This window comes from Abramis brama (assembly GCF_963993115.1).
Source record: "Abramis brama genome assembly, chromosome: 20".
NCBI lineage: Eukaryota > Metazoa > Chordata > Actinopteri > Cypriniformes > Leuciscidae > Abramis > Abramis brama.
In genome coordinates this window covers 9,309,701-9,327,545 of record NC_139982.1, presented here as the reverse complement: position 1 = coordinate 9,327,545, position 17,845 = coordinate 9,309,701, and the positions used below count along the sequence as shown (strand labels likewise).

Below are 17,845 nucleotides of genomic sequence, written 5' to 3'. Positions count from 1 at the left end.
ATGTCTCTAATGATGGAAACTTAGATTGGACCTCTTCTGCACAGCGTGATAATACTACACAAACACCCCTCCAATCCCAGCTGGATAAAAAAAACCCATTCCAGCTCAGCAGCAGCCATTAAAAAGAGGTTTGACCTCCTAGCTACAAAGGCAAACTCATTCTACTGTGATCTGCTGGCAGTAAAAACTATTAGGCCTTGTAATAAAGCACTATAAACGCTTCTTATTGGTTATGCACTATTAATTTGCTATAATTGCTTTTGGTGATAGGCTAGGTTTGATTACGGAGGGAGTAGTCCTATAGCGAAGGGAGGATTTTAATGAAGAAACCATCTGGAGTTCAACAGCAGAGAGGCATGCATGCACGTACACACACACACACACACACACACACACACACACTTATATATGCAACATATACCAACACAATCCTGAGGTAGAAAACATGGAGACGAGAGACATGCTGATATTTATCATGAGACGGAGACACAGGCAGACTCCAGTACTGAAGGGGGCGATAGAGTTAACTTAAAATTGCGGAGCTAGCTGTAAACACACTGACAGTTTAACTAACTTTAAATAGCATTGTCATCTATAATCATTTTATAGCTCTTTCCAGTGAAGTTTAGATTGTGCGTAACATTAAAAAAACAATTGGCTTTAGTTTAAGTAGCGCATAGTATAAGTTGAATATAGTAAGTTGTATTTAGTTGTAGTTGTATTTTTCAACGTTTTTTTTTTTCCAAAACTGAAAACTTTAAAATTTAGATTTTTGTTTTAATGGGGTCTTGATTATGTCATAAAGAGGATCTATTCTGCTTTTCTTCATGTTCATCTTTCTTTAGTGTGTAATGTTTCTGTTTGAGCATGAAAAAGCTCTGCAAAGCTCCAGTTCTTCTCTATATCAGTGTCAGTGTTTCTGAACTCCCTGAAACGCCTCCATTGTAGTCTTGAGTTTCTTCCGGGAACGAACACGTCACAATATTCCTTATTTAAATAATTAATTCCCAGACTAAAGGGGCGGGGCCTGGTTGAGTTAGTTAGTAGTGTGTTAAACTGGTGGTTATGGTAAGGGGCGGGACATTTCCCAAACACACTCGAAGTGCTCGACCAATCACAACACACTGCTCCATCCGACCAATCAGAGCACAGTGTGCTTTTCAGAAGGAGGGGCTTCATAGAGACAGGAAGTAAACAGAGCGTTACTGACAGACTGGGAAGAGAGGAGCCGCAACAATGGAGAATATGAGGAAAATAATCAACATTCAAGCTGGAAAACCTGCTCTAGTAGAGCCTGAAACAACATCAAGACTTTGTGAAAGTACATAACAGGTCCTCTTTAGGCTTTGAAAGAGGCCGGTGCTTCTTACGCTGGGTTCCTCTGCTCCTGGACTTGTGTTTGCTCTGAGGTTTGTCTCTGCTTTGCCGCAGGTCTGCAGAAGATGGAGAGGGAGAGGAACACGTCCGTCCGAAAGGAGCAAAGTCACACGTCACAGAGACCGGAACATGTTGATAATCGAAAACCCTGAAAATGAAAACCAGATCAGTCAAACTGAACGAAAGAATACGATTTTCTTCCACGATGCTCTAAGTTGTGCTTCACAAGGCCTGGTTATTATCGGCAGGCTCTGGCCTACTTCCAGGTCTGCGACTGAGGAACATCACGGCTGATTCTGCATGATACACACATTAGCAGTACGCCACTTTACTGATCACTCTGTCTCCCGCTTCACACGCTCTGTCACATCCTCGGCATGCTGCGAACGTCTACGGAAAAAACTTGGCAACAAAGAGCTTTCTCAAAAATCGCAAGGCTTTTATTTAAAGATTAGCGTTTTCCCATTATGCCTTGGGGCCTAGCGGTTTGTGACCGGAGAGAGATATCAGCAGATGAGAGGAATCTGCTGCTCGTGTCAAGAGCGTGATGGAGCATGCAATTAAAAAAAAAACGGGGTAGGATAGGGCCAAAGAAACGAGACCTGACAGAAATAGAGACATAAGCAGGGCCAGGTGGAATCTGCACCTAAGTAAAACACAGCAGATTTCATCTTACACCATATTAAACCAGCATAATTAAGAATATATTTGACTTGGTACTAGATGCACCGATGTATCAGTCGATTTTTGATCAATTTACAACCGTTGGCATATTGGCTATAACATGAAGTAGGCCATTTAACAAATTGATGGTTTATTAATTAACTGATTGAAAGCACTGAGCTGTAAAATGTCTGTTGCATAATCCAAGATTATACTCTAATATTCCTGCTGCGCTCCTGTCTGCGTTTTAATGTTAAACAACAAAAGACAAAAAAATCACTCACTACTGTTGACTAAATAACTTGTGTAACTTTCATAAGGATGAATATGTATGGGGCCCTTTGATTTTCGTGATGCGGAATTTGTCAAAGTTTTGATTAATAAATAAAAAAGTAGGTCAGTAAACTTAAATAAATAATCACGATATATACTAATGTCTGTGAAAAGATTATTTAAATATGAATCCTGCATGTTCTGCATGTTACTGTGTGTGAAAGAATGGTGCAGACGTGCGGTTTCATTTACCTCACACACACACACAAACATTGAAGCACGCATGACGCTCGCGGTGTTTTCACTATATGAGGGCATGAATGCATGAACTTCATCTCCAGAGTCACTTCATCAGCATTTTACCGTTTCATTTGACAAAACTATAATCATATCAAACACAGAAACTCGATGGTCTTCACGGCAAGCCGTCAAAATAAAAGTTAAGTGTAACTAAGTAATTGTGACAGAAATATATTACCATTGTACAGTAGAATTTATCTAAGTCTCAATGCAATAATAATATATGTATTTAATTTATACAGTGAAGAATATGCAGTATTATTACAGTTGTTTACTTTATTTCTGTACATGAAACATCTAAAAAGCACTGTTTATTTCATATGTATCTTTGTTCTGTTGTGTATTTATGTTGGCCTGATGAATGTTAAATGGATCCAATCCATGTTCATTAGAAATTGTTTGATGATGCAGCAATAAACAAGCTAGTAACTTAATGCATGGTTTTTTGAACTTTGCTGATTTAAAACATGATCAAAACACTATCTATTTTAATGACAAAAGGTAAAATAAGAGAGCAAGTGACAAATATCGGTATCAGTCAATGTTAAAATTGGTATCGGCCCAAAAAATCCTATTGGTGCACCTCTACTTGGTACATGTGTTTTTTAAGCTGATAAGAACTAGACGTTGGTACTAGGATACACAAAATAATTGAGAAACAAGAGGGAATGGAATTGGGACACAAAGCAGGCTGGATTCAAACCTCAGATTCCCACATGAGCATCACGGCTTGAACTAACAGCTAGGCCATGGCTCCATAACTGCTGATGCTCTGTTCTCCCTCTCTCTCGGAGAAGGAAATGGGATCACACGCCACACGGAGAGGTCTCTTCAAACTAATGAGATTTTGTTGTAAAGTGACAGGCTGATCTCTCAGACAAGCTTCATTATCCAGAGTTCAGTCTCCGTCTGACGGCTCACAGGGAGAGAGCGAGCGGCAGACGCGTCTCGATCAAACGCTTCACTGTATGCCGTTTTATCAACGTTCATTCATGTACATTTGGACAGATATCAGCTTTCATTTTATTGCAAAGCAGTTTAATAAATTGTAGAACAGCAGGAGCCATAAAGACATGGCGATGATATCTCTCTTTATGAGCTTAAAAAAAAAAAAATCAACATTCTGATCTATTTCAGAAATTGTTTGCTGCATCATTAGCGCATCTGTTTGTTGTTGACTAAATTTGCTGTGTAAATCATTGCAGGACAGAAGGTGTTAAATGGGACAAGCTCATTGAACGGATATTGGGACGTGGTGTAAATGCAAAACTGCTCTCTTGTCCTTCATGTGTTGGACATGATTGATTCTCTCCCTGAGGTAATTCAGATCGATTAATTCAGATTGAGTGTGCACACAGGGGGAAAGTGGTTTCGCTGAAATGAATGGGGATCACAGAAGCGGGATGGAGGTTAATGGAGTGGAAGGAAATCTTTTGCTATTTCAGCAGTTAAAAATCAAAACATGGCCATTTCAGATGAACAGGAAAATAATGGCAAGAACTCAAATACACTGCTGCATCCACAGAACTGAAATCTGTGAACGCTGCTGCCTGTGGATGCATGAGCAAGCCTTACAATATGACCTGAGAGATCATAAATAATCATTTGTATTAGTATCAAAATATGGAGAGTTGACTCACACATTCCTGCTGAGCTTTGCTAATGTGCCAAATATACATGGATGAAAAACACAGTTTGTTTTGAAGCAGATAAGGTCGCAAATAGTTCTGCAGTTCGGTAACACTTAATGTTATATATGTTATATGTTAACATTATTTAATGCAGTACCTTATTCAGAATTTAGATTAATAAATTGTAAATAAACAATTTAATAACAATTGCTGGTCATTTCTAGTTTATGATATCTAATGCATTAACTGCTGATATGAACAAATTGAACCTGTAAAGTGTTATCAGCCATTATTTACATCAACCTTCATCTTTACAGTAAATTTACTCTAAAACAGTAAATGTGACGGATTGATGGGTTGGTTAGTTGGTGGTTGGCTGGCTGGTTGAATGAACAGCCAGTAGGTTAAATGGTGACTTACTGACTACTAGATTGATTGATTAATTGGCTGGCTGGTTGGTTCATTGATAGAACATAGAACAATCAACTTTATGTGACTGACAAATTGATTGGTTGGATAATTGACTGGCTAGGAATCAGGAAATAAAGCAAAATAACTGAGAAAAATGAGGGCGGCACGGTGGCTCAGTGGGTAGCTCAGTGTGCTGAGTTGTGGCAGAAAGGGCATCGGATGTAAAACCTGTGCTTAAATCGTGTGTGTGAAGCGGACCCTGCAAATGCGCGGGATTAATGCTAAGACAGAGAGAACTCAGAAAATGAGAAATAGTCCTCAGATGCCATGTCCATAATTTATAGCAAAGCATTAATTTGATCTCAAACAGATTTATTAAAAGTAGTTATAACTCCACCAAATGCGTGACATCATTAAAGCTGCAGTCGACAAGATTTTTGATCATTTTGATCATATTCACTGAAACCGAAACTATGCTTCGACAGAACAACATAAATCAGCCGCGCTTCTTCACCTGGAGCCTGTTATTTGTTTTGCAAAAAATCCACCGCTCCCGGTTCTTCTGGTCCAATCAGCGCAGGGCTGTGTGAGATCTGATCCACAGATCCACAGATCCCCCCCTTCTCGCGCACGTTACAATATCACATGCACACGCCTGAAGTTCGTAGGTGTGTTGGATTGTACGACGCGTGATGGCGGAGAGAAAATCTACTAACAAGCTTCCAATTCCTCGGTTAACAACCAGAGCTAGGAGGTCCAAAACAACCAAGGAAAAGAAAATGATGCTTTGATGCTGAAGAGACGGGCGTGTTCACAGAAAATCTGGCGCACACGCACTGACGAGCACAAACTCGATGGGAGGGTGCTCGCTGGTAGTGGGGGAGGGGCATGAGAGTTGTAAACATTCAAAAGTCCCCTCAATCTGCCAGACTTGCTGACTGCAGCTTTAACTAACGTGGTTGAACGACCAATTTGCAACAATATGGTTTTGGGAAACAGTCGTGACTAGCTAGTTGATTTCTTCAACGATGCATCGTACTATGATTGTTAAGCAGTGAGTTACATTGTTGTACGGGAAACACACCCCTGTGTGTTGATTGGTAGACTAATTGATTGGTTATCTGGCTAGCTGGTTGGCTGGTTGGATGGATGGTTGGTTGATAGAACAGTTGGTAGGTTGTTTGGTAGACTCAATTATTGACTAACTGATTGTTTGGCTGACTGGTTGGTTGATAGAACAATAGGTAGGTTGCTGAGTACACTGACAGACTGTTTTATTGATGAGTTTGTTGGTTAATTTTGTAGGTTGTTGGGTTGATGTTTTCAACTAAAAATGTAAAACTTTTTATGCGTTTTGGCCATTCGTTTACATGACAACAGCGTTTTGGGTGCCTGAAAACGGAAACTTTTGAAAACGGTCTTTTGAAAACGTGAATCTCTGAAGATGATGACGTTGTCACAGTCCTGACCTGTCACATTAGTTTCCCTTTGGTATGTAAAGCTCCTCCCTGACTAGGGGAAGGTAGTGTGCTTATTGCTCTAGGATATCAGTAAGGTAATGCTAGAAGGAGTGAGATTTGTTTGGGGATAACAGCATGGTGTCTGCGTGCCACTCTTAGAGTCCATACTGGGAATCTATGGGATTTTCTGCTCAGCCAATAAGGACTCTTTAGTCCTTCCTGATAATATCCAGGAGGATTTTTCATCAAAAAGACTGTTTAACCCCAGGACACCTTACCTCTACCCTCCTTGTTATCCTCTGGGTCGATGTACAAGGAGAAAAGTCTGGTTACGCGCATTATTTATGATGGATTATATCGGCCTTATTCAGGCCACTTCGTTACAAGACTAGAGGTAGTTGGTTGTCTGGTTGGTAAAGTAGATTGGTTGGTTGGTAAGTTGATGGGTGGATTACACCTTTACATGTGTTTATCACCACAATAAGCATATTCATATATGAACAATATACAGCATCCCTGTTCGGTTTCTCCAGCATAACATTGCTTATAAATTTCATTAGTCTCCATCACTCACACGTACATATACCATAAACTGAGAAATGACCATATCATTTATTTACACTTGTGCAGGTTGAAATATGTAAACCGAATGCAATACATTCATTGTGTTGTTGAGAGATCACAGGTGGGTTTTTGCTTTGAGGTTTCTGAGGTTTAAAGTGTTGTTCAAATAGTATATTGGTCCTATTCCACTGTTTTATGGGCCTTACAGTTTTCCCTGGATCCAACACAGTCCAGATAGATTCTCTGATCCACAGATAGAGAGCTGTAAATGACTTTTCCTCGGAGGACTAGGGTGATTGAGGGAGATATACATTAGACTGCAGTGGGATCAGAGCGGGTCAGATTGCTGCTCTAAGCTCTAGGATAAAAGAGTCTTACGATACTGACATCCAGCTCTTAAAATAACCTGCTCTCGGCTGCAGATCTGAGCCACAAACACTGTGTCTGAACCTGCAAGAGCCAACATCACTATTACTGTCACTCATATTTCGTCATTTAAACCAAACTGCATACCTACACGTTAAATTTCATTGCACAACACCTGTGGTTTTATTCCAGTTAGCTCCCATTTACTTAAGCCCTGAGTTCTCCTTAGTTCTTAGTTCTCAATCTCCTGTGTTTCCTTGTGGATTGAAATAGACTATTTTGTTGCTATTTCTTCGTTGTGCACTCTTTTCAGGCACAAACGCTGTAACACATATCAGCCACTCACAACACAGCGGAAACTGCATAGCAACATAAAAAAAATAATAATAATCTAGTTTAAAATTATGATAATCATAAACTTTATTTCATTAAAAAAAAAAAAAAAAAAAAAAATTATTTCTTGCATAATTTAGCTTTTTAAGGAGGCATTGCTGTATGGCAGGGGTGCCCAATCCTGCTCCTGCCGATCGACTGTCCAGCACAGTTCATCTCCAACCCTAATCAAACACACCTGCCTTTAATTTTCAAGTGATCCTGAAGATGTTAATTGGTTGCTTCAGGTGTGTTTGATTAGGGTTGGAGATGAACTGTGCAGGACAGTCGATCAGCAGGAGCAGGATTGGGCACCCCTGATGTATGGTATGGAAGCTTTTTTCCGCAATATTATAAAAATATAAAAAAGTAATTTTGAACTTTTTTCTTTCCTTTTTGTGTGTGCGATGTGGTCAGGTCAGGTTCTAAAAATTCAGGATAAAATATAAAAAATCATAATATAATCAAAGACAGATTTTTATTTACGCAAATATTTATATTTATTATTATTTACATTTTAAAAAGTTTATTTTAGTTTTATTTTAAACTTTCTGTTCCCTGGTCTTCATGTTGGATTTATTGGTATGTTTCTCTCTTGTTTTTGAGTACAAAGGGTGCCAATATTTGTGGAGCCCACTGTATGATATGAACTGCAGTTTTCTCTATTGCTGCATCCATATTCATTCAGCTGCGATACAACATGCAAATATTTTATGAAGCTTTTCAAATGTTCACTCAATGACAAATGTGAATCATATTTTTGAAAGGGTGCATCTTCTGTGAGCAGCAAAAATGTGCATCCTCGACATGATGACAGAAAAAGATGAGTGCCAAGAAATACCTTTTTATTGTTTATTCAAAGTAATCCCTTGTGAAAACACTTTATTGCTCTCTTATATGCTTCTAAAGGGAAGAAAATGGGATTGTTAGCCAGAGGCAACATTTTGCACAGTTGAGGGTTAAATTTAGACGTTTGTTATGGCAGACACACACACATCTCCAATCTAAAAAGAGCGGCCACCGGAGAGACGGCTCTGTGCCACACTAATGCATGCTGCCAAACGCGTGTGAGAGGTTTTCTCTATACAACGGGATGCATGGCCCTACGGGAGGGCGTTTAAAATGCAGATCGAATCCAGGGGTAGTGTTGAGTCTCAGCGCACACTAATGCAGTAACAACAACCCACCGCCGAATCTGACCGCAGGCAATAACCAATGAGACGTCAGATCTTCTGATGAGATTGAAATAGAGAAGAAAGTTCCTGATGTGTGAAAACACTTAACAAGATGCAAATAAGCCCAGCAGTGTGAGTCACACAGAGCCCAGAGCCAAGAGAGAAGATGCCAGTCAAAGCCGCCCCGTAACATTATGCAGATGAGCGGAGTAAATTCCTGTCGTGTGTGTTTAAGTGCTGCTAGGATGCTTAGGAAGGTAAATGAGATTAAATGGACTGTGAAACTGCATTATAGACCTTGTACTTTTTAAAGTGCATTATGGGTAGATAAAGGACATTCAATTTAGTCTGCAGGGCTCATCATAGATGTTCATCAGAAGCCGCGTTTCCACCGCAATTACCCGGAACAATTTGTTGAAGATTAGGCAAATTAGTCCAGTGACGTAGAACTGCACACTACTTTACAGTTCCTGCTGGATTTCATCCTCTGAATTTAAGCTTAATAAAGCCTGAACCTCGTCATCAGTCCATCGGTCGTATTTTTTAAACTCCATTGTTGATTCGAATAGCAAGTCTCCTGGGGAAAGTTCCTGCGGTGGAAACGCGGTTAGAGATGCTACTTGTGTAGTGTGCCAGCATATCCGTGGCAAGGGTCCCCTCGGTCAGGGAGTAGTGGCAGTGGGAGTGGGAGGACTTCTGGGAGGCAAACAGGTCTACCTGTGCATCCCCGAATCGACTCCAGATCAGCTGGAACACCTGGGGGTGGAGTCTCCATTCTCCTGGGTGCGTAAGCTGTCGTAAGATCGCGTCGGCCACACAATTGAGTTCACCAGGGATGTGAACAGCACGCAACGGCTTGAGCCGCTGCTGACTCCAGAGGAGGAGATGGTGGGCGAGTTGTGACATGTGACGTGAGCGTACCCTGCCTTGGCGGTTGATGACGCAACAGTTGCAGTGTTGTCCGTGTGGACCAACACGTGCTTGCCCTGAAGCAATGGTTGAAACCGGTGCAGGGCCAACAGCACTGCCAGCAAATCCAGGCAACTGGTATGCCAGTGCAGTCGAGGTCCCGTCCAGGAGCCCGAAGCTGCACGCCCGTAGCACACAGAACCCCAACCTGTTCTGCAGTAGGGGTTGAACAGACTAGTCGACTTTAATGCTCTGCCATGACGCTTTAAGCTTGACGTCGACTAGTCACTGGTCTTGGCCTATAGAGGGCGCAACAGGATAAGAAATCTTTTACTTCCACTTTTAGTGTAAAAGTCAATTTTTACGCTCTGTTTCCAGCAGTTAAAATGACAAATAAATGCAAACTCCGAGAGCGCTCAACAAGACATGTTTGATTATATCATCTGGATGCTCAAAATTGATCGGGTGAATGGACGTTTCAAAAAGCTTATTGTACAGGTGCATTACACACACACACAGACACAGACAGTAGTGCGCATATCACATGAAGATCGTGCGCACACAGAATCATTCAGTAGCGCAGAAATGTATTGTCAACACTGTTCTGTGATTTAGCAATAAAATAGCTTAGAAACTGCTTAGAAAATATATTTCTTGCTATTTAAAACCCACAGATTCACTATTAGTAGAGAGACGCTGCTAGGTGCAGTTCATACGCAATCGCTCACTCTCTAATGCATTCATAAAATGTAATCTTTACTCTACTACTTTATCTATAAAGTTATATTTCTCACAGAAATCTGTGAAAAACATAACAACCCAAAGACAAAAGAACTGAAAAAAATGAGCTGTAATGTAGGAGCGCTGTGTGATATGCAATAGCTGTGCACAAGGCAACCCGTGTTCAGTCTCAGCACAAGGTTCAGGCTTATTTGTTCATTAATGACGTCATCAGCAACTAGTCAATTTTCATCACATAAATGTCGACTTTAAAATATCTGAAGCTTTCTGAACCCTTATTCTGGAGGCATCTGTTGTGACAACATCATGCCTGGACACTTGTTCTAAGGGCACTCCAGCCCGGAGAAAGGCAAGGTCTGACCAGGGGCTGAATGTCTGGCTACAGCTCGGTGTGATAGTCATGCCCATCTCAGGACTGGGCCATGTAGAGAGAAGGGGTGGCTGGGAGTGAGGAAGAGGTTGAGGAAACTGCTCTTTTATTGAGAAAGTGGGTACTGGAACAGGAATAAAACTAAACTGAAGATTCTCCAGTCGGTTCTCCTCCAGGAGAAGGAGTGGGTCATTCACTCTCTCCTGGTTCAGAGCAGCTCTCTCCATCTCTGGGCCACCCGTCTCAGGGCAGCTTAGATGCACGGGTTAGGGTTAGGCGGTCTGGATGGGCTGCTTCACCTTCCTGTGGGGGCTTGACGGGGTGAACGGGATGAGGACTCAGGTCGTGGATGTGTTTTATGGCCTCAGTCTGCTTCTGGACTGCCAAGAACTGCTGACTGTGTCACCAAAAAGGCTGGCCTGGGAGATGGGGGCATCAAGAAAGCAAACTTTGTTGACGTCCTTCACCTCAGCCAGGTCCAACCAGAGATGGCGCTTCTTGACCACCAAGGTGGACATTGTCTGTGGGCTGACGACGTGACTTTAGTCACCCGGAGGGCGAAGTGCGCAGTTCCTGCATCAACCCTGGCTCAGAACTACCCCCCTCCTGCAGCTCTTTGAGAGTTTTTTCCTGATGGACCTGAAGAATGGCCATGGCAGCCAGGGCTGCTGTCGTCTTACAGGCCTTGGACGGGAGATGTGGGGGATCCCGCCGGGTGGCAGGACTCTGTGAGCAGGACTCCACCCCATGTAACCCTGGGCGGTCCCGCCATCGAAGGCAGTGAGAGTGGAGGAGGCTACAGTGCGGCTACGGTCAGTAAAAGGTGCCTTCCACGACTTCTGAACCTCCTCATGCTCTTCCGGGAAGAAAAGCTATGGGACAGAACGATGCTGTGAACCATGCACCGCACCCAGGAACCAATCATCCAACCGTGAGCACTCAAGGTAAGGTGGAGGGTCCCACTCGAGCCCGATGCCCAGGCAAGCATGACCGTCAACTCTGAATCCGATTCAGCGTGAGCAACCATCCCCGAGGGGTGATCATCTTCATCATCCTCTCCAGAGGAGTCCGCTCTGCTCTCCGATGCAGCGATTGACATCTGGTCCACATCTGGAGTGCCGAATGAGACACAAGGTGCCCTCGGGCCTCCCAAAGTGTTAACCAGATCCGCAGCTCTGCTATGAGAAGCGGTGGCAGGCTAGGTAACAGCAGAGGGGACTCTCCACTAGTGTTGCTTTCGTCAACGAAAATTATGACGAAATATTGTCGTCAACGAACTGTTATCACCTGACGAAAACGAGACGAGACGAGACGTAAATGCTGGTCATGTGACGATGACTAAAATACATGTATAATGCAATATCGTTGACGAATAAAAACGAGACTAAATGTGGTTTACAAAATAAAAACTATGCTAAAATGTCTCTTCATTTTCGTTGACCAAAACGAGACGAGACGAAATGTTTTAACGTCACGACGAATGAGAGAGTTGTGCGTGAACCCATAGCTTTGTCGGCTTTAAATTCTAGTTTGCGATCTGGTCACCCGATTATCAGCGAATTTAACAATATTACTCCATTAGTTATTCTATTAAAATGTCTCATTGATATATTTGACACATTCATAATCATTACTTTTGCCGGTTCTTTGTGACAGCTGTATGTTATTGGCAGCGTCTCTGGTTACATGAACGCGTCACCGCATCTCCCAGACGAGAGCCCAAATACGTCAGTATCGACATGATGTTGAACGTGACTGACTGAATGGGAACCATGATCACTATTAAAAAAAAAAGATTATCCAGAGTCAAAAATTAAGCTTATATGAATATATATCGCATCTAATACTATAAGTAAGCTACTGTTTCTAATATTAAAATGTACAGTCTTTCAGACTTGGATGAAGTTTTTATGTAAATTAACAAGGATTTGGTACAATTATAAAGCATTATAATGAAGGATTCTGAAATATTTTCTTATTTTAAAGACGTGGCGAGTGTGCTAAGTTGTGCACTTCCTAAAAAAACAAATTTTTATTTTATACTTATTTATTACTAATATTCAAATAAAATTGCAGTTAAGGGGAAGAAGCTTTTGGCTTGTCTCCTGAGGCCACAAGAGGGCGCAGTGAGCTAAATATTAAGCACCGCACTGAACTTTATTCAAAACAATGAAATAACATGACTGACTGTACAAAAAAGTGCATAACGTTTAAACTAACGTTTAGAAATAAAATATAATTTAATAAATTGCATAAACAATTATGAACAAAACAGCATCCTGTATTTATGCCTAGTTTAATACAAGGAGCCGAAGTGCCGATCACACAAAGTGCCTTTTTTTGCATTTAAAAACATGATGCAGTTTCTAAACACGCAGCTCTCTTGTGTGAGACGCGAGTGCAACATCAAAGATGTCCGTCTAGCACATGTTTACATAGAAAACAATGGAAAAGCAGCGCAGAAAATGCGTTCTATGTGAACAGCTTGGTTAAGGTTTTGACATAACTAAGATCTTTTCCGTATTTATCTTCTCTATTTCTGCACTGACTTGAATGAACAGTGCAGCAGCGTCAGGGGTTCACCAGCAGGGTTCGACGATAGACTAACAAAAACAGATAAACTCAACAACTCTTACATCGTCATCACATCTCGTGCGCCACTGATAAAGCTGCCTGATGCACACCTAAAATTCAAATGCACCCTTTTTAAATTCAAATGTGAATTTTTAGGCTGCATAGATTAGGTCAGCCGGAACCGGGAACACTTCCCACAAAAAATCCTGATGTACTCGTTACATCATAAGAAGAATGGCATCTACGCTAATTTTAGTGTTTTTGTTTATCCCAAGGTTTTCCCGCAGCCTGCCGGATCCAGGCCGTATCCAGATCTGATGAAGGACCTGCGCCTGGACCCGATGTCATAGCGGGGTGCTAAAGTGCCAACTAGTTCCTCCATAAGGAGGAATCCCTCCCTTTACCACTCTACAGATAAAGCGTTGTCGGGAAAATTCGGTTCACGTATCGACCCCGAAGTGACAAAATTCTCTATCAAAAATGTTAAGGCCAGACAAATAGTTTTTTAAGGCTTGTTTTGTAGGGAATTACAAACCTGCGCACATATATTCAAACGCGCATACCAATAGACTGAACTCGTAATACGCATGTGCACGCCATCAGCGTCCTCACAGGTTTCACGTTTAAAGTCTGTGTAGAGTTTCCTGTTAAAACGGTGTTGTGTTAGCGGCCCCTAAGTTAATAACTAATGATCGTTGCGACGGAAGTGAATCAATCAAATTAACTTTAGCTGGAAAATAACTTTATTCAAGAACTGCTATAAAACCAAAACAATCTCTGTTACTTTAAACTATATTTGTATCTCTGTAAAGCCGCTTTGGAACAATCTACATTGTTAAAAGCGCTATATAAATGAAGATGACTTGACTTGACTAAATTTGACGAATATTGAAAATTCAAAAAAGACAAATTCAAAATTAAGTATTTTTGTCCTATGTTCAAATACATTTGTGCTTCAGATTATCTTGTTGCTGGCTGGCTAGATTCATTCATGGCTTATAACTCTTTAACAAAGACTTTTTAAAATGCCTACGGGAAAAATTAATGGGAAAAATTCTTCAGGAACCAGCGCCGCTAAAAAAGTGGGCTAGCAAGCTGCCGACTGGACCAGACTTTATGCCCATAGTCAGAAGTTTGACTATGTGAGACAAGGTTTCAGAAATGCCTCACACACATCTAACTGTCCAATCTAGCTCATAACTAGCAAAAACACCCGGAAATGGATATTGGCGAGGAATGAAATGAGATGGAGAGACAAGAGAAAGACAAAGATGAGAAAATCACAGTGACAGAATGTCAAAAATAGAGCAGATGTTTATGTTCTCATGACGCTTGTGAAATATGCTTGTGAGAAATGAGAAATGTGTGTGTCTGTACCTGTAAGGCTCGTTTCGAGGGCGCTTCATACCGGGTCTTTGTTTGGAGCTTCGCAAAACACCCGTCATGCTTTGGTCTAAATAGGAAAGACAGAACAATGAGCTGAATAATACAACAGCACTCCTCCTGTCACAGGGACACACACTGATGCCTCACACTGAATGTGTGCTGGAAGAAACAGGAGAAGGGAAAATTTTGTGTTAGAATGGCGAAAATAGACATACAATATCTCTTTAGTGACAATGAAAATTGTCCAAATATATTTAAAGAAACACTGTCTCATTATTTCACTGTCAGTATGAACACAAATGACGTTTCCCAACATCTGTTGCTTGGCTAGAGTTAATCATCTGTGTTTCTCAAGATTAATATCTCTGTCAGTATTCAGTGCACTTTCACCACTAACGCATCATTGTCCTTGTGATATAGGCCATTTAACAAGTAATGACTACAATAAAACACCTGCAGTGTTTGTCCTGTGCACTTTTTACTTTGTAAAGTTGATCTTTACTTGTCTTAACATGTGAAATAATACACATTAGTAGAATAGCAGTGGCTAAATCATCAGATGACTGCAGAAAGACGCTGTCCAGTGGTCTAATATTAGTCTCATATGTATTATAGCAGGAGATTAGTTTATTTATATGTTATTAGAGTGTAGAAAGTGAAACTGTGCAGTTGTTATACTGTGAGACGTCTTCCTGATCTGAGCATTACAACATTGCTTATGTCTGACCTGAAGTAGCCGATTTAAGAGTGTTGTTATTGGTAGTAAAAATACAAATAAAATAGTTTTTGTCAATTGAAATAAAGCTGAAATAAAATATAAATTTATAATAAGCTTAATTCGAAAAATAATAGGTAAAAAAAAAAAAGTCTTATTCAAAAATTAGAAACATTTAGAAATTAAATAAAATAAGTTCAAGTACTAAGACTACACACAAAAATAAAAAGCGGAAAAAGGTACAGGTAATTTTCTGCCGGGATATTATCCATTAAGTTTACGGACATGGCTAAAACACAACACAAAGCAAAAAATTATACGGAAAATTCTTTCATGTTAACCTTATGTTCGTTGGGCTTTAATAAATCTCAATAAAATTAAAGCTCAATAAAAATATTACAAAACCAAAAACTAATAAAAAAAAATGACAAAAAAACCCACAACACAATTACTAAATATTAAAGTGATTTAATAAAAAATAAAAATAAAATAAAAGTTAACTCAAAATATTAATAAATATCACAGTAGTAATTAAATAATAATAAAATAAATATCCAGGTCTTATTTCACCCCAAAACCAAACACAAAAATATTTTTTTATCAGCTAAAATGATTTTAATTGTCATGATAATTTTACAATGCAAAATATTCTTCATATTCTTTACACAAAATATACTTTATTATTTTTTATTTATTTTTTTAGTAAAATGTGACAGACATGTTTTTAAATGTAGTAATAAAAGCTCTATCTCTCCTCCTCCACACACACACACACACACACACACACAGACAGAATAAGACATTTCTTAATACCAGCACACATCTGACAACATCTCCTCTCGCTGTAAATGCTGATGAGAATGAGTGAGAATGAGGAGAATGACACAATAACTCAGACTTACACTGAAGGCTGCGATGCTGGCTTCTCACGGGCTCATCAGAGTCTTATATTCTGCTCATCCTGTTCATCTGCTCTGTAGATTCCCTCGAAATGCTCTCTTTATATCAGTCTAACCTCAGAGAGAGAGAGAGAGAGAGAGAGAGAGACCGAGCTCTTACTATGTCTTATACACTGGGGGTCGAACCATCAAATTCAAAGGGGCTTCTGGACGGATCCATTTCCTACAGGAGAGGATAGGAGAACACAGACGGGAAAAATGAAAGTTGTAAAGCAAAATTCAGCTGAGACCTCATAAATCACTGTCTGCTCAGCGCGCGTGCGCGCACACACACACACACACACACACACAGCCTCTGTTCTTTCGTTTGCCACATTTCCTCCAGGCGCCCTTATTAAGGAAATCAATGAAACGATAACTTAATATAAAACTGTCGGTTCCCGTTTTAACATGATCCAGCTGACTGGTTCTTTTCTTGTTATTCAGGGAGCTTTAAACTCATTCCCTCGAGTTCCCCCTCCCTCAGTTTCCGCGCTAATGTGACTGAGAGGATGACAGATGAAAACTAACTTTAGCTTGAGCTCGAGCGGGTGAAATCACGCTTATAAAATGCTGATGATGTAAAACTGTCGTGGGTTTGGGATTTAAAAAGCTGTGGTCTGTGACAGCTGTGATTTCTGAGCATGTTAGTCTTGGGAACACATTCAGATGATTAATGGACGACTGGATTTCTATGAAAAGATATAACGTTTCGTTGACTAGCAATAATTGAATCTATAACTAAAACTAAAACATAAATAAATGAAGCAAAAATAAAACATCCTGGCATCATTTACTCACCCTCATGTGACTTTCTGTCGAATTCAAAGAAAGCGGCCATACATTGGCCACTTTTAAGGTCTTTTCCCCCCTCACACTTCGAACTTTGGAGCTGGATAATTACCCATTCATATTTTGGGTATAAAAAAGGGGAGAGTGGGGTAAGATGAACCAGGGGGTAAGTTGACCCACCCCCTTTATCTTGGCAAATAAAAACTTGTATTGTCATTTGACCATATATTTTGGAACCACACATCATTTCTGCCAGACTGTGAACAGCAGAAACACATGGGAGGAGTGGAAGCACACATTTACTTTTTGGGGGGGTTGTAAAAGTAAAGTATTAGCATAACAGATGTAATGACTGTTACATCAAAGCAAACTGGTCTAAACATATTTATGATCCAATCTTTGAAGTATAAACTGGTATAATTTCAATGTAATATTATGTGACTGAGGTTTTTTTTGTTGTTGTTGTTGTTTTTGTTAAGTTAAGTACACCAAATCCTTCTCTTATAAGAACCAGAAGATGTTTAATCATATATATCTTTCCACATGTAGTCCCTAATGGCCTAAGATGTTGGAGATGGCAGAAAAACATGCCAAGAACCTTTTGACTAATGTTTATAAGTTTCAGTAACATTTATTCATTCATTCTAATTCAGTTTTTATTTAATTTTACTCAACAAACTCTCTGTTTAGTCTGTTTTTGGGAAGGTTACAACTTTGGTGTTCTATATATTGTTTCAGAAATGCAAACAATTAAAGATATTGAAATTTCATGTTCATTTGCATGGTTTTATGTTGTTTAAAGGGTTAGTTCACCCAAAAATGAAAATT

The 17,845-nt window shown here is 40.2% G+C and overlaps 1 protein-coding gene across 1 annotated transcript in view; it reads right to left on the bottom strand.

Moving 5' to 3' along the window:
* The window catches only part of LOC311071147 (uncharacterized protein), a 30,810-nt gene extending 14,401 nt beyond the window's left edge, over nucleotides 1-16,409 (bottom strand). Inside the window, exons 1-3 of the mRNA XM_084095367.1 lie at nucleotides 16,190-16,409; nucleotides 14,564-14,639; nucleotides 1,371-1,525 (exon numbers count right to left, since the gene is read on the bottom strand). Of these exons, the coding sequence (XP_083951493.1) occupies nucleotides 1,371-1,525; nucleotides 14,564-14,631 (223 nt within the window). The 5' untranslated portion in view covers nucleotides 14,632-14,639; nucleotides 16,190-16,409. The remainder of the gene's footprint in view (nucleotides 1-1,370; nucleotides 1,526-14,563; nucleotides 14,640-16,189) is intronic.
* Nucleotides 16,410-17,845: the final 1,436 nt, after the last annotated feature.